This window comes from Narcine bancroftii, chromosome 3 (assembly GCF_036971445.1).
Source record: "Narcine bancroftii isolate sNarBan1 chromosome 3, sNarBan1.hap1, whole genome shotgun sequence".
Lineage (NCBI taxonomy): Eukaryota > Metazoa > Chordata > Chondrichthyes > Torpediniformes > Narcinidae > Narcine > Narcine bancroftii.
This window is the reverse complement of record NC_091471.1, coordinates 164461485-164484686: the sequence shown is the minus strand read 5'-3', so window position 1 is coordinate 164484686 and position 23202 is coordinate 164461485. Positions and strand designations below refer to the sequence as shown.

At 40.2% G+C, this 23202-nt stretch overlaps 1 protein-coding gene across 11 annotated transcripts in view; it reads left to right on the top strand.

The window, feature by feature from the left end:
• ccser1 (coiled-coil serine-rich protein 1) overlaps positions 1-23202 on the top strand; it is a 1096421-nt gene that overhangs the window by 932914 nt on the left and 140305 nt on the right. For all 11 annotated transcript variants that reach the window (XM_069925708.1, XM_069925709.1, XM_069925719.1 and 8 more), the window contains one exon: positions 20545-20622. In XM_069925708.1, coding sequence (XP_069781809.1) covers positions 20545-20622 — 78 coding nt within the window. The remainder of the gene's footprint in view (positions 1-20544; positions 20623-23202) is intronic.

Here is a 23202-nt window from a genome sequence, read left to right as displayed (position 1 = left end):
GCAGAGGGACTGCCAACTGAGTCGGTGTGGTGAAAGTCAGAAATAGGAAGAGAGCTATCATTGTGCTAGGAGTAGTCTTTTGATCCCTAAATAGTCCTCGGGACACAGAGGAGCAGATAAGCAGTCAGATCTTGGAATGGTGCAGAAAATACAGGATTGTAGTTATGGGTGATTTCAACTTCCCTAATATTGATTGTCACCTCCTGAATGCAAGATGGGGCTGAATTTGTCAGGTGTGTTCAAGAAGGATTTCTGACATAATATGTGGACTGGCTAACTAGAGGAGAGGCCATACTAGATCTGGTTCTGGGAAATAAACCTGGTCAGGTGGCGGCCCTCTCAGTGGGGGAGCATTTTGGTGAGAGTGACCACAACTCCCTAAGCTTCAGCATAGCTATGGAAATGGATACAAACAGACAAAATTGTAAAGTGCTTAACAGGGGAAGGGATAATTACAAAGGGATGAGGCAGGAACTATCAAGAGTAAATTGGAAAGAGATGCTCAAGGGTGAAAGCACAGAAGTAATGTGGTGAAAGTTTAGAGACCACTTGTGCTGGGTTCAGGATATGTGTGTCCCACTGGGACAAGGAAAAGATGGTTGGAAAAGGGAACCATGGCTGACAAAACAGGTGAGGCAACTAGTCAGGAGGACGAAGGAAGCATATGTTAGATATAGGAAGCAGGAAACCGGAAAGGGTCATTAGAAATATATGGTTCCAAGGAATTAACTTAAGAAAGGACTAGGAGAGCTCAAAGGGGGCATGAGAAGGTCTTGGCATGTAGGATTAAGGAAAACCCCAAGGTGTTCTTTGTGTATGTGAAGAAAAGAAGGATGATGAGAATGAAGGTGGGGCTGCTAAAGAGTAAAGGAGGCAACATGTGCCTGCAGGCGGAGGAGGTTGGGGGAGGTTCTAAGTGAATACTTTGGGTAAATATTCACAAAAGAAAAGGATCTTGATCAGGGTGAGGTTGAAATAGAATAAGCCTATGTGTTGGACAATGTGAAATTAAGGAAGAGGAGGTGTTGGATCTTCTTGAAACATCCAGATTGATAAATCCCTTGGGCCGGATGCGATATACCCCAGGTTGCTGTGGGAAATTAGAGAAGAGATAGCTGGGGCAGTAGCTATGATCTTTGAATCCTCTTTGGCCACATGGGAGGTGCCATAAAATTGGAAAATGGCAAATGTGGTCCCCTTGTTGCAAAAGTTGATAGGGAGAATCCTGGGAATTGTAGACAGGTGAGTCTTGCGTCAGAGTGTGCAAACTATTAGAGAGGATTCTTAAGGATCTATGAGCATTTGGAGCAGTACAGTCTACTCAAGGATGGCTTTGTGAGAGGAAGGCCATGCCTCACGAGTCTAAATGAGTTTTTTTGAGGAGGTAACAAAATATATTGATGAGGGTAGGATTTTAACAATGAAAGACTCATCCAGAAAACCATAAGTTTGATGGAACCTTGGCTGTGTGGATAAATATTAGCTTGCAGGATAAAAGCAGGTAGTAGTAGTAGTAGTGGAAGGAAAGTATTCTGCCTGGAGATGGGTGACAAGTGGATCTGTTCTGGGACCTCCTGCTCTTTGTGATTTTTATAAATAAGCTGGATGAAGAGGTGGAAGGATGGGTCAGTAAATTTACGGATGACACAAAGGTTGGAAGAGTTGTGGATAGAGCTGAAGGTTGTTGTAATATAGGCAAGATGCAGAGTTGGGCAGAAAAGTGGCAGATGGAGTTCAGTCTGGATGAGTGTGAGGTGATGCATTTTGGAAGGATAAACCAGAAGGCTGAGTATAGGGTTAATGAATGAGCTAAGAGACCTTGGGGTTCAAATTCATACATCCCACAAGGTCGTTGCACAGGTTGATAGGATAGATAAGAAGTCCTATGGGATGTTGGGCTTCATTAATAGGGGAATTGAGTTCAGGAGAAGTTGTCCTGTTGCAACTCTACAAATCTCTGGTGAGACCACACTGGAATATTATGTTCAGTTCTTATCACCTCATTATATTAATGATGTGGAAGCCATGGAGAGGGTGCAGAGGAGACTTACCTGGATGCTGCCTGGATTGGAAAACAAGTTTTATGAGGCAAGGTTAGCAGAGCTGGGACTTTTCTCTTCGGAGTGTAGAAGAATGAGAGGAGAGTTGATAGAGGTTTACAAGATTATTAGAGACATAAACAGGGTGGCAGGCAGCTCCTGTTTCCCAGGGCAGGAATGGCAAACACCAGAGGGCATATGCACAAAGTTAGGGAAGACATCAAGGGTAAGATTTTTTTTACACACAGAATTGTCATGCCTGGGATAGTAGTGGAGGAGTAGTTTACTGAAAGCACCAGATCAAGATTGCAGAATTCCAACAGTCGTGAGCAAAAGTCAAACCACAAGCTTGCGAGATCAGGGCATTGGTCTAATAACCATGAGATGAGCGGAAATCAGCCTGGATCCTTGTATTTTGGCAGCATTGTGAGCCAACCTCAGGACATGTAGTTTCTGGCTTTGGATCAAACTTCCCATGCCCACTAATCTCATTTTATTCTCTCCATATTCCTGTCACTTCCCATCAGATTCTACAACTCATTTGGATACTGGTGGAAATTTCTGCCAGCCAAGTAACCAACCTAGGATATGGGAGGAAACCGAAAATCTCCAGGAAACCTATGTGGTCACAGGAAGATTGTGCATACTTCACAAAAGCAGTACCTGAGGTCAGGATTGAACCCAGGACACTGTAAGAACACAGTGCCGGAAACTCAGCAATGTCACAGAACGTACTTTATATAGTAAATACAAAGATACCAAGGTATGACCACGTATCTGTCCTCCCCTTGTTCCTCCCCCTGCCATTTTATTAAAGTGCCTGCCTACATATTAACCATACCTTGATGAAGGGCTCAGGCTTGTATTGTAGATTTTGTACCTTTAAAATATAAAGTATACTGCGAGACCTGCTGAGTTTCTCTGGCATTGTGTTTTCACTACAATCGCAGCGTCTACAGACTTTTGTGTTTCGTAACTCTTCTAACTTCACCGCTGTGACAATAATTTTTCAACAGCATGCACCACAAAAAGTAAGTTTATCTCAGTGACTCTTTTAGAGCCAAAAGCTTCATTTTCATTTTCATCAGTTTCAATGAACCCCTTGATAATGTCCGTGAGGAAAGTAACCCCTGGAGATCCATTAAATCTCTCCCTGCTGAGGTCATTAAGGACACTTGATACGAATGCTTTGTGTGCTCCTTGCAATCAAAATGTAATTCTTGCACAAGCCCCTGTCTTTGCTGAAGGAGCCTGTCTCATAATAATGAGTTTATTGTCATAACGCGTTCAAAGGCACCAACATTTTTACTTGCTGCAGATAAACGTACTTATAAAGAAAACTTTTAATTCAGTTCAATTAAGATAATAAATCCATAAGATGGATCGATGATGAATATTGACAGTAATTCTGGTGCAAATAAAATGATTTGCATTAGTGCAGATAGTTCTTTTGTCCTGTCAGAGCAGTCTATGATTAGTGTACAAAGGGGAGGTTTAAGAGTCTTGACAGATAGAAACTGTTGTTTAACCTAGAGGTGCTAGTCTTCAGGCTTCTGTATTTTCAATTGAATGTAGCAGTGAGAAGAGGTTGTGACCAGGATGATGGGGGTACTTTAGTTTTTATTTTTTCATTTAGAAATACAGTAACAGGCCCTTCTGCCCCACACTGCCAAAATGTACCCATGTGACCAAATAACCTACTATACTGTATGTCTTTGGAATGTGGGAAGACACTGGAGCACCCATAGAAAAGCCATGCTGACACATGGAGGACATACAAACTCTTTACAGATAATGCCAATTTCAACCTGAGTCACGGGTGTAATTAAATAATTTTATATATTTTGCTGAGATCACTTAAATTACAGATTCTATGTGTCCAACATCTTCCTGTATGTCAAATTCATAATTACAAAAACCGAATCATTGAACTTTTTCTCCATTCCATCTATTGCAAGCATATCCTTCTTTGAACAGGGAAAACACAGTATGTCAGGTGCAAAGCTATCTTTAACTCTTGTCTCCATACTCTTGTAGTAAAAGCCATTTAGCATTCTAATTGCTTCATGCACCTGCATATTTATACTCTTTTAGACCTGGCCCACAGATTCTTCAGTAATTTTAATGAATTGTGCTGAAGGATTCCTTTCCCTTATGCAAACATCTCAATTCGCCTTAACATGTCAGTTCAGTTAGTGTGAATGTCATGCCTACTCAGTATGGTAATAAATAAATCTGTTACTTTTGGGGTATAGGGTGCACATTCCCATGAAAGGGGACATTTGTTTTTGAGTCATGAACCACATTGCCTCCAATGCAAGTGGGATTCAAACTGAGAAGTGAAAATAAACCAAAGGGAATATAAACTTACAAGAAACTGCAAAAAGGTTTATCTCAGCTGAGGTTTGTTGCATGGAAGCATGGTTTGATGGAAAGAAGTGAAACAAGACAACATAAACCAATTAACAGGTTTAAAGGGTATGCAGAAACAATGGTACATTGGTGTATATGTGCATTAGTCCTTGAAAGTGGCAGTGCACATGGAACGTGCATTATTTAAAACTAATAGGATCTTTGGTTTCATAACCAGAAATTTAGATTATGAAAGCAAGGAAGTACGTTAAACTTTTTCAGGCCAAAAATGGAGTACTGTGTTCAGTTCTGTCAACATAGCTCAGGATATAAAATTCCTTAAAAGGACGCATAAAGACTTAATAGAATTGATCCAACAGTAATGGAATTCAACTGCATGATCACAAAGAAGGTTGAGGGATCTGACATAGAAGCACACCAGGTTATAATTAGTTTAGATTGGGGAAATGGAGTGAAGCTGTCCACATGAGCTGATGGCACAAAGCTGGTCAGTTGATGCAAGGGATTAGATGAGGATAAAGCCAACATTTGAAAGCACAATACAAGTACAAAATTATGATTGATTGTCAGAGTACATACATGACATCTCATACATCCCTGAGATTCTTTTTCCTGCGGGCCTGAGAGAATTCATATTTATCGGTAGTTCAAATAAATTCTACTTAAGAAAAGATATGTAGTCAAAAGTGGGAAATGTAGACAAGAAAATATATAAACAAACTGTCTGTGCAATACAAAAAATAAATAAATATTCAATAATAAATAAATGCAGTCCTTAAATAAGGGCATGACCTGGGAAATGAGGGTCTTTGAGGATAGAGACCACTTTTTTAAGACATTCCTCGATGGAGTGAAGTCTGATGCCTGTGATGTTGCAGACTGAGTTAACAACCCTCTTGTCCTGAAAGTTGGCACTTCCTTGCCAGGCAGGGATACAACCAGCCAGAATGCTCTTCAGTAGAAGTTTTTGAGAGTTTTCAGTGACAGAATGAATTTTCTTAGACACCTCACAAAGTATAGCTGCTGGTAAGCCTTCTTTGTGATTATATCAATGTGGAGGCTCCAGGACAGATCCTTAGAGATGTTAACACCCAGGAATTTGAAGTTATTGACCCTCTCCACTATTAAGCCCTCTTTGAGGACTGGGTGATATTCCCCTGACTTTCTTCTGAAGTCCACAATCATCTCCTTGGTTTTGCTAATGTTTTCATTATACATTCAACGAGCTGATCTATCTCCCTCCTGAATGCTTCCTCATTGCCATTTATGATTCTGCCAACAACTGTGGTGTCATTGGCAAATTTGTAGATAGCATGGGATTTTGCCTGGCCACACGGTCTTAGGTATATAACTAGAAGAGCAGTGGGCTAAACATACATTCTTGGGGTGTGCCTGTGTTGATGAGCAATGAGGAGGAGACGTTATTTCCAATTCATACTGAATGAGAAAGTCAAGGATCCAGTTGCAGAGTGGGGTACATAGGCCTCGAGTTTGTAGCTTCTTGACCAGCACTAAGGGGATAATTGTATTGAAGGTTGAGCTGTAGTCGATGTAGAGCATCTCTCTCCTGTATGATGACTTTGCTCATCTTTATACAACCCACTACTGTGTGTATTGTCAGCATTTTTGTAAATGGCTTTGTTGTTTTACTAAGCTACAGTCATAGGTATCCAGTGAGTATAGAAGGGAGCTATGAACTAGCCCTGTGGTGCTTCGGTGCTGATGGAGATTGTGGAGGAGGTGTTTTCACCAATCTCCACTGATTGTAGACTGGAGGTGAGAAAATTCACGATCCAATTACAGCAGTAGGGTATTAAGACCCAGGTTTTGGAGTTGGGTGATCAGTTTTGAGGGAATGATAGTGTTGAATACCAAACTGTAGTCGATAACGAACATCCTGACATGGAACATAACAGTACAGTACAGACCCTTTGGCCCAGGATGATGTGCCAACCAATATAAACCCACTTCAAAACAATCTAATCCTTCCCTTCCTCATACTCCTTAGGGATGCACATTCAGTTTAGCACTATTACAGGACCATGACTTGGATTCCAATCCAGACCTGTCTGAAAGGAGTTCTGTTCTCTTTTGGCCTGCATGGGTTTCCTCCTACCCTCCAAAATGTATGCGGTTGGTAGGTTAATTGGGCAGTTATGTATTTAATAGGCCAGAAAGATCTACTGTTCTGCATCATTAAATAAAATCTCGTTTTGGAACCTGACGTTATTTATCCTATAAGTAATTTCATGGTCTATCTTTCTCTCTGTTTAATATCCCCTTTGGCTAATTTTCCTCTCTCAAATCTGTGTTGACAGTTGAGGAGGGGATTGATTCTTGACAGCTCCATACATCTAGGAGGTTGTTGATAAATGATTAACAGGGAAATGTTATGACTGGAAAAGCCTGTCATGATGGCTATCCTGTCAGTGTTATGACTGGATGGGAGTGGAGATGATGAGACAATTGAGGATTTTTTTTTAAAGGTAGAGAGCTACCTCAGAATCTCTGAACAGTGAATTAAGAAGATAGTGCAGATTTGAGACAGTTGTATTAAAAAAAAACTCAACAAACAATGATCTGAGAACCCAAGCACATTATTGAGGAAGGCAATGAGGACTGGTTCAAATTAGTAACTCAAGAATTCTTGAAGGGAATCCCTTACCTTAATCCTAAGAATATTCCTTGTAGAACGGCTCAACCTGAAACATTGGTTGTATATCTTTCCCTCCAATGGAAACTGTGAGACCTGCTGTGTTTTTACTGCAACCAAAGCACCTGAAGACTTTTGTGTGTTCACTCCCTTACAATTGATATCAGGATCCTTTTTTTTTTAATGTGTTGGGCAGTGTTGAACATTCTTCAATCATTGCCTCTCAGGGCAATGAAAGAGTTGGTGCTCCTGCCTCACAGCTCCCGTAGCCAGAGTCCAATACAGGTCACTGATGCTATCTCCGTGGAATGTGCAAGCTCTGCCTGTGATTGCGTGCGTTTCCTCTCAACAAATATGTGGATGTTGGTTCGTTAATTTGTGACTATAATTAATTCCTTGTGTAGAGAATGCAGGGTAGTCAGAGAACCAGGGAAGGGTTCACATACTGCAACGTTGAGGACCAGAGAGATCATCTGTGTTTATAACTAGACTGCATTGGTTTAAAGCAACTAGGAAGAGATTTAAAAGGTATTGGAGGAAAAATATTCTCACTTACAGGTGGGTTAAATCTTAAAAATGTCTGAGGGAGTGGTGTAGGAGTGGTCTTCCACTATTTAAGAAAATAAATCATGAAACATTGTGACGTAGAAGGCTACAGGTTGAATGCTGGATAGTGGGATGAGTATTGGCATGTGATTGAGGATGCAGCATGGACAAGGTGGGCTGAAGGGCCTATTATCAATGCTGGATGAATGCATGACTTTCTGAGGACAATCACCAGTAAAGCTGAGGAGCCAGATATTAAGTGAATCTGACTGCTCTCAGCTTGGATTGTAAGGTCAGTGCTGAATCCTATACAGTCCCAGCTTCTGCATTTTCAATGTCTAGATGCAGAAGGCAGAGAACACTAGCCAATGAGGATTCAGGCCTACATTTTGTCCACCCGCTCCATCATCAGTCTCCAACAAAGTTAGAGACACTTTGACCTCATTCGTTGGGTTGAAATCTACCTGTTCTCATGTCATCCCAATGTAGAATGAGCTCAAATGTACCTTCCATGATTATAATAAATATCCTGACTTGCACAAAAACATTTCTAACCATTTATCTAGAGCAGGGGTGTCAAACTCAAATTCACAGAGGGGCCAAAATTAAAAACTTGGACTAAGTTGTGGGCCAAACTAAATATTTATTGAAAATTTTCAACAACATCTGCATGTTTTCTCTTCTTTCAACATATGTAATGTTAAACTTTTTCTTATTAAAATAAATGTTTAATAATAGTTTTGGTTAAACTCTTTCCAGAAGAAGCATTAACAAATGAGAAATAAAATATTCAATAAATAATATTTCTCTATAGCCTTTAAGCTCCTTTTAAATGTATTTTTTTTCACAAGCCAACAAGTCAAAAAAATAACAACTTGCTTCAATGACAAACAGGTTTGTCTTTTAAAATGATGAACATATATATTCTGCCTCCCACCTGTCTTGAAAGGTCCTGTTTTCTGTCTTTGGTTTGGCCATTTTTCATAAGGGGTTTATTACATGTGAGTTAGACGACAGGTCGCAGATGCTAATGAAAGTAAAGAGAGGAGGTGGGGGCGATTAGCGGGCTGACGGGCCGGTGCCAAAGCATTTGCAAAGCATTCTGGGATTTGTAGTATTAGCTGTGCATGCGCTATACTGGCATGGCGGCCAGCGGGCCAGCTCTAATACATATTTGATATGATCTTGCGGGCCAAATATAATTATATCAAGGGCCAAATTTGGCCCGCGGGCCTGAGTTTGACGTGTGTGCTCTAGAGGGACAATCCAGCCATTGGCTCATGCATATTTTGCCAGTGATATTTCAGCATTTATTCTTGATCCCTTGTTGTCCATACACCATGTGATATACTGGTTCATTTCACCAGAGTTAAGCATCGGTGGATCTGGAAGCACATGAGATTAATTAGGTTGACCTTTTACAAGGGAATGGGATGTCCATTCAGGAATTTGATAACAGAAGGAAGGAAATTGTCCTTGAATCTGGAGTTGCAAATTTTCAAGCTCATGCATCTTCAGACTAAATGGAGGGAAGAGGAGAGTGCGGCCATGGTGGGGTAGCTCCTTTAGCATGTTTGCCCTTTGCATGAAGTGTTGAAGCTGGAGATGATGGAGGGGAGGTTGGTTTGTGTAATGGCCTGAACTGTATTCTCAACTCCCTGCAGTTTCTTGTGGTCATGGGTGAAGCAGTTCCCGAATCAAGCAGTGATGCATCTGAAAGGATGCTTTGTAAGGTGCATCTATAAAAGTTGGGAAGAGAACATATTTGCAGCATTAGAACTGAGGTCCATCTCAGAGGTGATAAATCCCTAGAATTCTTTGCCTCTTGGAGGCCAGAACACTGGATACATTTAAGGTAGAGGTAGATAAATATTTGAAACATCAAGGAATTGAGGGTCATGTTGAACTGGCTCAGGAGAAGAGTTAAGGACACACAGATCATCCGTGATCTTGTTGAAAAAGCTAGTCTGGTAACATATTCCTTCTTTCTTGTGTTCTTGAAATTTTCTGATCATGGTGGTAAAGTCTCTTCCTGAAGGAAATGAATGAACCATTTCAATGTTATAACAAATCACTAGCTTTACGGCCTTGATCCAAGAAGAAGAAAGGGTTTTGATACTTCTTAGTGCTACTTCCATCAAGTTGCCCCGTTTTCTCTGCTTGATCTTGGGAACCCACTGTGCTTTCTATCTTCACTCTGCACCCTAAAATGTATTTGTAATCTAAATCTGTAACTTCTGAAAGGATTTGTGATATTATTGCTATGGATGAAATGGAAAACATCTATTGAAATATTACTGGAGGGCACCACTTTTCCAATCACTTCCAGGGTCATGAAAGTCTCACAGCAAGGGAAATGTGAGGAAGTTGATTGTCAGGTGACAGAAATTAATTTCAGAAAGTAAAGAAATAGGGTTGATAGGAGAGCCAGTATAAGCATGCTAGAATGATGACCCCTGGTGTTGTTAAGGAAATATCAGATAACAATGCTTGATACTTGGTCTTCTGTGAAGTATCAATGTAAACATGTCAACCATGTTTGCTGCTTAGTAACTGTGCTTCTTGGGTGAGACAGGAGCATATTAATCCCCATCCTTGGAAAAATGCACCTGTATATTACTGATCGATTGGCAGGACAAGTAGTACAATTTTTCTGTGTAGGTGATGTATGTTAAATAGGCAGGCTCTATGATGTCAAATTTGTTGAGTGTTGAAAGCTGAAATCAATATGAACAAGAACTTAATTAAAGGAAAAATGAGCAATTACAACCAATAAATAATTTTGTTTTCTTATTAAACCAGTGTTTCTCCAGTTAGGAAACTAATATGTGACTGGGAAGAGGTGTCGATTAGAAAGGGTATTTGAATGGTAGTTTGGAAAAAGGAATCTTTCAAAGGAAATGTTGGGGTGTGGCTAGAATTTGTATTCCCTGCCACAAATCCATGTCTGCTTTACGCCTATAATTGAATTTAAGTGCCTTAAAAATTGGAATGAGCAAAGAAGTGTGTCTGAAACCTGAAATATCACTTGACTTGAGATGCCACTCTCCCACCCCCCCCCCCTCTCTTTTCCTATCTATCCCCTCCTCTCTCTCCCTCTCTTTCTTCCTTTGGCTTATTATTTCCTCTTTTCTCCACTCCTTTTCTCTTGCTCCACAATTCTCCATTTCCCTCTGCCTTTACCTCACTTTCTATCCCTCTCCCTTGTCACCATCTCTTCCTATCTTTTTCCCCCTCTGTGTCTCTCTCCTTGTATTAATCACAACTCTGTTGGAACATTATGTGATCTCCTCTGGAAGTTGACATAGCTAGATGGCATTCTGCACCACAGGACTTGTGTAACATGGAATTTGCAGATTGCTACAGGATGGTCTACAACCCACAGCAGAGGTGAGAAACAAGCAGCCCGAGGACTATTAATAGTTTGCCATATCTCATCCACAAACTTATCCAAGGGAGCACAGTAACTGTTTCAAATTCTTGCTCTGTCCAAATCCAACATAAGCTGGTTATTATTGACACTTGCGACATTCCCACCAATGTATTCTCATCAGATTTGCCCCGTATTCCAGCCCAGCTGACCTGGTTACAAATTTATGTTTCCTTCCTGTGAAGTTAAAGATACAAAGTAGAAAAGAATGCATGCATTTTTAGATTTACAATTGATTTTGCAAACATATGTTTCCATTATTATGCACATGAGATCACCTCATGCATGATTAATTGGATGTGAGCAAAATTAAATAATTTACGTTATTCATTCATTAAAGATTGTGTACACTAATTACTTCACTAATAATATAACTAAAATTAATCAACCTTTAGAGATGCATAAATGAAGTTTTGAATAATGCTTGAAAATTCCAAGTTTTATTTTCTGTTACACTGAGATGAACCTAATCTACAGAATAAATGGAATCTCTCACTTGTCACCATTCAACATCCAGTGAGTGGGGGTACGCCATTCGGCAGGTGAAACGTCCCTGCTTGTCATGCATGCAGCGGGGCAGCCAGCCAAAATGATCCCATTGGGGGTTTCCTCCTGACCTCGGCACTGGACTCGGAAGCCCACGCTTGGGGATCCAAGTGATGCCCCGATGACGTCGGGGACCCCAGCGTGGTTCTCAGCCAGGTCCGAGCTGGGAGTATAAGACCAGCCAAGCAGCCTGCAATAAATCAGTTTTGCTCACTGAACTCAACCCCTCTGGTTGTGCGATCCTTCAGTTAGCAGTGTTGCCGCCGCTACAGGAATATCGTTTAGATGGTCCATGAAAGTAAAAGTATTCATGAAGGTCAGAGCACATTTAGGGAAGGCTTAGTGCTGAGATGAAATATGGTGATTTGGTTTGAAATAAAGAAGGCTGGGAAAGGGTTTTACAGAAGATCGTGAGATGCCCAGATAGATGAAAAGGGAAGGGCCAGTTTTCAATGGAGAAATTAATAGCTAGTGTACTATATACTTAAGAAAACTGGTGGAAGGATTAAAGGTGGGGCAGGAAATTAAATGCAGAGAATGGCAGATGTGTGGAAATTGTTTGAATCGATGTTGGAGGAAGAACCTAAGTGCACTGGACAGATATGTGGATGAGAATTAGTAACACAGAGCTAGGTCATGGTATAAGACTGGGTAGCTCATTTTTGCCTGATGTGGAAATAATGGGCCAGGTGCCATGAATCACAATAATGCCACATGATTCCATTGCTCTCAGGACCAAGTGAAATTCTTACTTGACACTGGATAATTTAATTCTACATACATGGTTCCATAAAGGGATCAGATATGTAGAAGATCATTATGTACAATGTCATATGATCAATTAAAAAAATAAATACATAATTTATAACAATACAATCTTTCGTTGTTTTCATTTAAGAGCTTTTCTTGGAGAAGAATCAGCTCCGATTATGACATTACCAGAGTGCAATGAAATGGAGATTCTAATTCAAAATGGGACCACAAAGAAGTTCATATCGATTATGTATTATTTAATCCAATTGGGCAATCCTAAACAGGAGTTACATAGATTAAAACAAAAATGAGAATCAGACTTGAATATTAGTACTGATGGTAAGTTCTGGTCGAACTTATGCTACGACTATATGAGCAACACAATCAAGACTGGTGCAATATAATTTTTTTGCATCAACAATAACTTATCCAGCAAAAAAAAATCTTACATTAAATCCTAATTTTTCTGATATATGTTTAAGATGCGGGAAAGAAACGGATATTTTATTATATTCCGCTTGGTCATGTTCTAAATTGAAACTCTTTTGGGGAAACTTAAGAGCTTTATTAAATCAAAGAATGGGAAACAATTGCCTTTAAGTCCAGAATTGTATCTTTTAGGAAATAATACAGGCGTAAGACCTAAAATGAGACTGTCCAAATATCAATTAAAGTTTCTTAAAATTGCATTGGCAGTGGCCAAAAAATGTATTGCAGTTACCTGGAAGTGTGATTCTCTCTTGGAACTAGCCCGTTGGAATACTGGAATGCATAGTTATGTTCCCCTGGAGAAAATGACTTACAATTTAAGGAATAAGCACAACATGTTTTTGCAGGTATGGGAACCTTACTTACAAAATGTAGGGTTGAATACTTAATAAATAAGATACTTACTTCTATGTATTTTTCTTCCCTCTATTTTCTTCCTTTTTATTGAAATTTAGATCAAATAATTGGGCCTCTCCTTTTTTACTTCTTTTTTCTTTCTTTCTCCTGTTTCCTTCTCTTTTTCTTTTCCATTTTCCTTTTTCATCTTGTTTCTTCATTGGGGGTTTCGTTTAGCAGAGGGGGATAGGGGTCATAGTTGGAACATGTATTAATGATTCACATTTAATTTTTTATCTGTGATGATAATTTGGTATTGTTGACAAAATAAAAAATAAAATATTTTTAAAAAAAAGTAATTCATACTTGAGTCTTTGTAGATCTTTTATGGATTTGGCTGTGCCCAGTGAGGTTACAATATCTAAAGTTTCCATATGACAGGACTGTGATTCTTGCAAAAATAAAATCACAGCTGATACTTTTAATAGCTCTGAAATTGATATTAAAACTGTCAACAAAAATGATGATAATTCTTTGTTTCTTTCATGAGGCAGCTGCAAATTTGCACAGTGTCTCCATAGAGAACCGTGCACGATTATTTTGTTCATGAAACAATATTGCATTTGACAATTAATATCACAGAGGGGATGGTGTTGCCCATGAGAATTAAGTCAACAGAAGCGCTGAGCTATATTTTGTTTTCCTTTGTCTTGCTTCCTGCTCATCCGTTAGAGTACAATAGGACCTTTTAAGAGACTATTAGATCGGTACATACATGTATCACAGAAAGATGGAAGGTTATATAGAAGGGAAATTCTAGCCCTGGGAGAGTGGGTTATCATGTTGGCACAACAATGTGGGCCAAAAAGGCCTGTTGAGTGTTGTAGATTTCTATGTTCTAAAGGTGATGAGAGCAGAATGAAGCTTCAATTGTTTAGAAATGGTTAGCTGGATAGTTCACACCTTTCCTGAATGGCTCAAGAACTTCTAAATTAATGTGGAAATGTGGTGTAGTTCCAGCTGGGCATTATGTTGGTGAGCAACTCAGTGTGCTCAGGGAAATACATCTTGTTTTTCCTGTTAAGTTTCTTGCCTCGAAGATGACCTGCTTCTGCATCGGTTTTGTGGGTTCTGATTAGCTGATGGGGCCAATGTGGGAACTCTCCCTCGGTTAGGGTGAGTGACCCATACAGGTGGGTGGGTAGTTGGTGAGGTGCTCTGCTCCTTCTATTGCTTACACAGAGCTTGCTTGTATTCCCGGTGCTTGGACTTGTTCTCAATGCCGTTGGAAAGGTAGCAATGAAACAGCTAACTGTATTTATTTTTTTTTGCTGGAGGCTCATTGGTGGAGTGAACAAGTGAATTTGTTATCACCGGTGGTTTTCTATTGATATATACATGCTGCTTCTGTCATGTGTCAGACACTACTCCGCCAAATTCCAGCTGATATGGGACAATAGGCAGTGAATCATGGCATCAGACATTCTGGAACATTCTCCTCTGCTGGTTATATCTGACCTAGCAGCACAAACCAATGAGCATCTACATTTAGGGAGTGAATGCTGATTGTTTTAACATCAGTACCATTTCAAATTCTGGACTAGCGATTTAAGTTTCAGCCACAGAATGTGAAAATCTTTTTCTTTTTTTGTTAAGTGTGGATTTATTTAATCATGTCCCTGCTCATCAAAACAAGTCCTTGGATTTGTAAGGATAGATTGAAGGAGAAAATATCCATAGAAATTTAAATAAAAAAAATAAATTAAAAATGTCTAAAACGCCATGGACTCAGGATTGAGACAAATGGCACATTTCTCAGATACAACAAAGTAGAATAATTTTGATACCGTTCAATAGGTGTAAGATGTGGGAATCAGCAAAAACCAAAAAGCTAGAAGGACCCAGCTAGTCAGACAGCATCTGTGGAGGGAAAGGGAGAGCCAACATTTCAGGTTGAGGCATTACATCAGAAATAACTTTGCTCTTGTGTGACGATGTTCATTGTTTACTTGCTTCAGTCCTGAATTCAATTCCCACTAATGGAAGGAAAACTTGAAGAAATATTGAAACAAATTGTTGTTTCACTGTTAGTTGAGTGACACTATAACAGCAGGCCACAGTTACATAAGTAAATCTATCAAGGGAATTTCAATTATGGAAGTAAAGTAGCACAGAATATAAAAAACAGATAGTAAAAGTACTTAGAAATATATAAAGTAGTAAAGGGTGGCAAAGCGAACATAGGTCCCTCTGAAGATGAAAAGGTGGAATTAATAGCGTGTCGTACAGAAATGGCTGAGGCCTTAAACAACTATTTTGTGTCAATCTTCTCAGTGGATATCATGCCAAAGAGTGGTGCTAAAGGTGCACTCGGCAAAGAGGAACTCGATACAATTAGTTGTGAGTGGGGTGCCACATGGGATGGTGCTGGGCTTGCAACTGTTCACAATACTCTATATATAAATGATTTGGAAGAGTGGACCAAGTTTAGTGTATCTAAGATTGCTGATGATATTAAATTGAGCTGAGAAGCAAATGTTGTAGAGGACAGAGCGAGTCTGCAGAGAGATATAGGTAAGTTAATTGAGTGGGCCAAGGACTTGCAGATGGATGCTGGTAAATGCAAGGTCATCCACTTTGGAAGAAGAAAAAATAGCAGATCAGATTTCTACTTAAATGGTGAAAGATTGCAGCATACTGTTTTGAAGAGCGACTCGAGGGTGCTTGAGTATAGATCACAAAAAGATGGTGCACAGGAACCACAGGTAATCAAGAAGATGAATAGAATGCTGGCCTCCATTACTCAAGGAAATTAATTTGTGGGCAGGAAGGTTCCGCTGAACTGGTCAGGTTCGTGGACTATTGTGTGCATTTCTAGTTTCCTTACTTGAGGAAGAATATTCTGGGTTTGGAGGCAGTTCACCAGCAGTGTTCCCTCTAAGCTGTGCACATGCACAAAAGAAATCCATGAGCACATATTTGTGTGAGTGTGCAGACACGCACCATCTGTTTTGTGCAAGTATGCGCATGGAACGTTTGTGTGTGCGTGCGCACAGCTTAAAGGGAATGCAGTTCATCAGGTTGATTCTGGAGATGAGGCCTGGTGAGATTGAGGGGAAAGAGAGGGGATCTTATAGAAACATAAAATGATGAGAGGAATTGATGCTAGAAGCAGGAAAGTTGCGTCCACTAGAAGCTGAAAGGAGAAGCATTATTGAATATATTTAATTTTAAAATAATTTAATTTAAAGGTAGTTTTCACCCATGTGATCGATTAACCCACTAACCCCTACATCTTTGTAAGGTAGGAGGAAACCAGAGAAACCCACTCGGTCATGGACAGCGATGGATTTGATCCAGGGTTTACTGGCTATGTAATCATGTTACACTGACCACTACTCTAGCCATGCCACCTTGAAAGACGCAGATGGATAGATTTTTTGTGAAGCAGAGGAATTAAGAGTCATAGGGAAAAGGCAGGTAGCTGGAGCTAAGTCCATCGTCATTCTTAATGGCATAGAAGGTTCAAAGTGACCAACAGCCTACTCCTGCTCCTATTTCTTAAGTTCTCATGTTCAATTTCCTGCATACAAGCTCAAAGTAAGAGTAGGCTATTCAGCCCCATTGATCCTGCTTTGCCATTCTCCAGTCGTCAGATCTGACTGTAGCAACAGCATCTTATTTTCCTTCAGCACACTCCTCCCCTCCCACCACTGGTGTCAGGGGCCTATCAGGAATCTATCGAGCTCTGCTTCAGAAAAGTTCAAAGCACTGATTCTGCTGCCCTTTAACAGAGAAAGATAAAAGGCACATAAAAGAGAGAGAAAAAATACCTCACCTGATATAGCTTGTTTTTTTAGGGAAATGTTCCAAGAGGCGATGGGTCATCATCCTGGCTGGTCGCCATCACTGGCTGTCACCATCCCGGGCAGTCATCCTACCCCTCCTCACCTGACGGATAGCGTACGATGAGGGTGGAAACATTCAGACCACCCCTTTTTACCTCACTTCCCCCTTGGATCTTTCCGCCCCAGGGGAAGCTCCGGCCACTTTGTGAATTACCGAGTTTGAGCAATAAGAAAGGCCTTTTGTGTGACTGAGTACAAACCACCATCCAACACACATATAAATATAATTAAATGCCTCATCCGTTCCATACATTATACCAGAAATAATTCTGTTGTCCTCCCTAGCAATGAATTTGTTCAAATGGAATTAATGAAGTACTGCTACAACATCACTATGTTGGAAATAAGGATATATATATTTCCAATTGCTCAATAAACATCATTTTGCAATGATGCTGTCTGGATTGGAGAGCATGACTGATGAGGATAGGTTGAATGAACTTGGCCTTTTCTCCTTGGAGCAATGGAGGAAGAGAGGTGTACAAGATGATGAGAGGCATTGATCATGTAAATGGCCAGAGGTTTTTTCCCCAGGGCTGAAATGGCTCACATGAGAGGACATATTTTTGGTACTCAGGAGTAAGAACAGGGGTATTTTCTCACAGAAAGTAGTGGGTGCTTGGAATTCACTGCTGGCAACGGTCGTAGAGGCAGGTACAATAGGATCCTTTAAGAGACAATCGGTATATGAAATGAAGGGTTATCTGTATGGAAATTCTGGGCAGTTGTTAGAATAGGTCATTAGGTCGACTCAACATGGTGAGCCAAAGAGCCTGTACAATGCCCTAGGCTTTGTAAAATAAAATAAAATAAAATCTGGGCCTATTGATATCTGCCTGATCATTTTCAAAATAGGACAACATGTCTTGTGTCGCTGTACTTAAAAAGGAATTCTTATCTCATTCATAAATGCTGTTTTATTCAAATGTATCACCCCATCTGCTGTTGGTTGGCAGCTGTTCATCTGTGAAGCTGTTGGACGTACAACACGTGTGTAATTTGACTTAATGAAGTTACATCATACTTTGGCCTACCAGTAAAAAAAGACAGCAGCCCATTTTTTATGGTGTTCCAAATCCACATGGAAATTCCAGTGTTTATTTCTACAAACTGTGTGGAAGGGCATCATCCTCATGCTGAACGAATGTAGAAATCGTGAATTTTGATGCAACTGGTGGCTCTCATTGCATTGTCATGGGATTCTTTGTGGGAGTGCAGTGGTGAAGTACAAACTCACACAGATTTCCCAGCACATAACCTGGGCAATCTGTCTAATCACCTGCATCCAATCATGCCTCTTACATGATCAGCAATTTGAATGGAAATGACTTATTGCAGGGAAGAGAGATGGCTTTGTTTAATTGAGAAAATATAAATATATTGCTTTTACAGGCTTTAAGAAAATGTTTGCAGTAACTTTATCTTTTCATAGCTCCCGAATGTTTGTGAATGTCAGAGATATTTTAATACTTTTTCTCTTTGACAGCTAATTCAGCTGAGTTTATGGCTTCAAAATATCTGGGGGGCAAGGTGGTGGGGGGTGGATTTCCAGCATAATGCCATATTGAACAGTTCATTTTTGGTGGTGTTTCAAGTCAAAGAATTCTGGGTCATTGACTCACACTGTTCAACATCTAACTTAACTATCTGTGATCTCATAGTTGTTCACATGGTTTTGTAATGTTCAAATTGACTGACCTTTCACATAGATTATAACAATATCCATATTTTCTGCAGGATGTCCTGAGGTTGTGAAAGGTGTTGTCTCAATGCACATTCTTCTTGTGATGATGCAGTCTTTGTGAATATATCCCTCTGGTGAAGAATCAAGCCAAATTAACATAGTGACCACAGATTAGAAACAGAGAAAAAAAATCTAAAATAGTCACAAGCCAAGCAATACCTGTGGAGGAAGAGAAAAAAGATATTGCTTCCATTTCAAGATCTATATAGCAGATTAAATGGCTTCCTTGTTATGCCCAACCATGCCTGAGATTCTGAAGTGAGCATTCAAAACATTATATCCAGTATCTGATGACTTTACATAGACTTACTATTCATGATAATACAATGAGCTCACTGAGGTCTCCTAACTGTAATTAATAATATTTTCTATAAATCTTTTCCTGCAGCCAATCCATTTGACCAAACTTTGAACATGTAGTTTTGGCCACTACTTCCTCCTTCTGTAGCTCAGTGCGAAAGGTCAAGTTCAAATTTATTGTTACATGTATAAAAAATGCAATAATGGCAGTTGTTTTGCGGGCAGACCAGTAGACATCTCATGCACAATAAAATTAGTAAAACATAGGACAGAAGTGCAGACTCGGAGAGATCAGTTTATACAGGGGAAAGGACACAAAATTTTGTAACAAGGAAGTCTGCAGATTCTGTGATGGTCATAAATGCAGAGAACTGCTGGAGAAAATCAGCAGGTCCCACAGTGTCAGTAGGTGGCAATGACTTATAACCAATGTTTCAGGCTGTCTGCTATCAAAGCAGGGATCTCTCAGTAGCAACCCATTTCAATTCCTCGCCCCATTCCCATGCCTGCCTTGGTGTCATGTACTGCCCCACTGAGACCATTCGCAAATTGGAGGAACTCCACCTCATTTCCTGACTGGGCACACTTCAACCAGAAGGCATTAACTTATTCCCTTTCTTGTTCCACTATCCCTAAACCTCCTTTCCTATAGATACCCCCTCTCTCTCTCTCTCTCTCTCTCTCTCTCTCTCTCTCTATCCCTCTGTCCCTTTTCCTCCAGCTCTGCACTCATTGAACTAACCCCCTCCCCCAATCAATTCTCCGCTTTTCTCTCCTCCCTTCTCGCTATGTCCCCTTGGCTGTTAACCTGCGCTCCTCCCCCTGCCCCTTCTTCCCTCATCTTTTTATTCAAGCTTTTTGAAAAAGGGCACAGGCCGAAATGTTGATTATAAATCTTTGCCTCCTATGGCCACTGCAGGACCTGCTGAGTTCCTCCAGCAACATTATTTTATTGTGTTGGGGCTCATTCAGTAGTCTGATGACAGCAGGAAAGAAACAACCCTTGAATCTGATGGTGCACTCGCAAATCTTCTTCCTGAAGAAGTTGTGGCCAGGGTGGGATGAGTCTTTTAATATGTTGGCTGCTTTTCCAAGGCAACAAAGGTTATGGATGGAGTCAACAGAGGGTTATGTGTGATGGACTAAGCCATGTTCACAACCCTCTACAGATTCTTGATCTTGATTCTTGAGCAGAGCAGCTCCAATCCCACGCAGTGATGTTTCCTAACAGGGTACTTTCAAAGGTGCACTTGTCAAATTTGTTAAGGAATATTGGTGATGTCCAATTTCCTCAGGCTTCTGAGGAAGTAGAGCCACTGCTGGTACTCCTTTGTATATTTTATCATGCAAAGCTGCACTGTTCTTGTTGCATTGAGGGGAGGGCTACATGATTGCAAATAACATGTCACGTGCCTTTTCTGTCACAGGATAGTTATCGAAGTTTGCGGAAGACGCTCTCCTCACAAGTGGACCAGTCTACACAGACGGAGATTCTTAGTCATGACGTGAGTAATTGTTTGTTTGTTCTTCCTTCTCCCTTTGCTGCTGTTTACTTCATGCTTGGCCTAGTTACTTATGGCACTTGCTGCTTCGTGCCTATACTTAATGGGCTGTTCAGAAATAACATTGGTCTTTTCTCCACGTCTATGGTTCCAGCCTCTCCTCTCAGAATAAGATAATTACAGATCAGCATGATCTGTAGTACAGTGAGGCTCTTAGCTCATTTAATTACTTGTTTGAACCAGCATCCACCATAAATTCTCTGGCATGTATTAAAGAGTATTATATTTTAACGTATAAATAATCTCCATTAAAACAGCAGAGCAGCGAGTGATGAACCTCAATGAATAGAAATGTATGATTGCTTAAACTATTATAAACTCACAAATGTACTTTTAGTTAATAAGAAGAGATCGACCACCATACCCAGCAATGCCAACTTGGATTATAGGAAGTGGAAATCGGACTGCCTTTTTAATTTTTTTGGGAGAGAGAGTAAATTAAAAGAATGTTGTTCTTAAGAAAATGTTGCTCCACTCAATGTTTACAGAATTGTGATTGGTCTGATGTTATGCCTGCTTGTCACAGGGTGTGTAAAGGGACAGCTTTTCTGGACAATGTCACTGGGCACCGAAGTGTAATTGAGGGCAAACCATTAACTTAACCTGTGTTTTCTTTGGAATTGTTGCTTATTTTTATTATGATATTTGGCAGTATTTTATATTTCCTTTCTGCATGGATTTAGGCCATTTGGCCCATCAAGTCCATTCCATCTCTTGGATTAACACCATTAATCCTATTCCAACACTTATTTCCTTGCATCCTATTCCTTCTCAAATATCTATCAACTTCACTCCTGGTGCCCACCAACAGACCAAGATTAATTCACCATCACCGGTTAACCAAATGATCAGTCAGCACATCTTTTAGATAAGTGAGGAAATCAAAGCACCCTGGAAAATCCTCGACAGTCACAGAGAGAAGGTGCTAATTCCACAAAGACTGCATCAGAAGTCAGGATCAAAACCAGTTCACTGGAGCTGGGATGTATCTGTACCACGTGTTCTGCTACTTTCATACCCCACTGTGTACAGGAGGTTAATGGAAAAAAAGTTAAAGGAAAATTGATAGGCTGGTGGTGTGAGAAATAATATGTTCCCACTGCACCGGAAGTATTAGATGACTTGTTAAGTTTAATTATTTGTCAAACTCAGCTCAGACGCTCTTGAGTTGCCTTCTTGTGGAATTTGCATGATCTTCCTGCAATTGCTTGGGTTTCTTTGCTCCAGTTTCCTCCCACATCTCAACGATGTAGTGGTGGGTAATCAGCTGTTGCAATTACCATCTGAGTAGGTTAATGGCAACACAATTGAAAGGGAGCTGACAGGCATGTTAGAGGGAAATAAGGAGAGGGGGAATGGGACTAATGGGATTGCTTGTCTGGGAATGAGCATGGACTTGATGGGACAAACATCCTCCTTCATTGCTGTGATAGGTATAAATAACACTGGAGAACTTTGAAAAGAGATGTTTGGTCTTCCCTGGGAGGGCCACACCACACTGATGCTCCTCCCTTTTTAAAACAATCATGGGAATCCCCACTCAGCTCACATCTGCTGGACACAAAATAAATTATGGTGAGAAAGTGGAGGGACTCAGTTAGCAGTCAACATTTTGTTTGGGATTCATTCTTGAGACTTACTGTTGGAAGAGGAAATATAAAATACAAAAGGGAGGGGGAAGAGCGGTCGAGGTGACAGGATACTGGGCAAATGGAGATGGGTAGATAGGGAGGGGAGGAAACCATTGGAGAGTAGTGTGGTTTGAGAGAAAAGAAAGTATGGGAGCACATGTAGGAACATTGGAAACTGAGAAACAGGATGAGGAGTACAGGTTACTTGAAATTGGAAAATTCAGTGTTCATACTGTTGCGTTTTAGGTTAGGCAGTCTGAATATGGTCTATTGTTTCTCAAGTTTACATTTGGCTTCACCCTGGCAATTGATGAGCTTGAGGGCAGACTAGTTCTGTGTGGGAATGGTGAGAGAAATTAAAATAGTTGATAGCTGGGAATTCGAGCCTACACCTGAGGACAGAAGGCAGGTGCTTGGTCACCCAAAATAAGTACCTTGGTCTCATAGCAGCTTAAAATGGAATCTGAAGCATTGGCAGCTTTTTTAATGATGTCCCTCACAGGAAGTGATGCTTATATGAAAGAAAGAGCTATCATTCATTTGCCAAAAATCTGGAAACTGTGTTTTGTTTTCTTGAGACTCTCTCAACAGAATACTTTTATTGAATCTAAAACAGAAATAAATCATTGTACTGAGTCACATTTTGCAACACCCACTGAGAATATAGTGATATGAATAAAATGATGTAATGCAGTTGATCACAACCGCAGGAGGGACTCCATATAGTTTCTGGAGAAATTGAAGATGTAAAGTTTGAAACTTCAGCAATGTGCGGTTGAGGAAACATTTTAATCTGGATTTTATCCAGTCTTTAATTGGAGCTGAACTCACAGTATATTACGTTTATTTGGATGGAAGGCCCAAGCAAATGAAAACAGATAATGTAGTGATT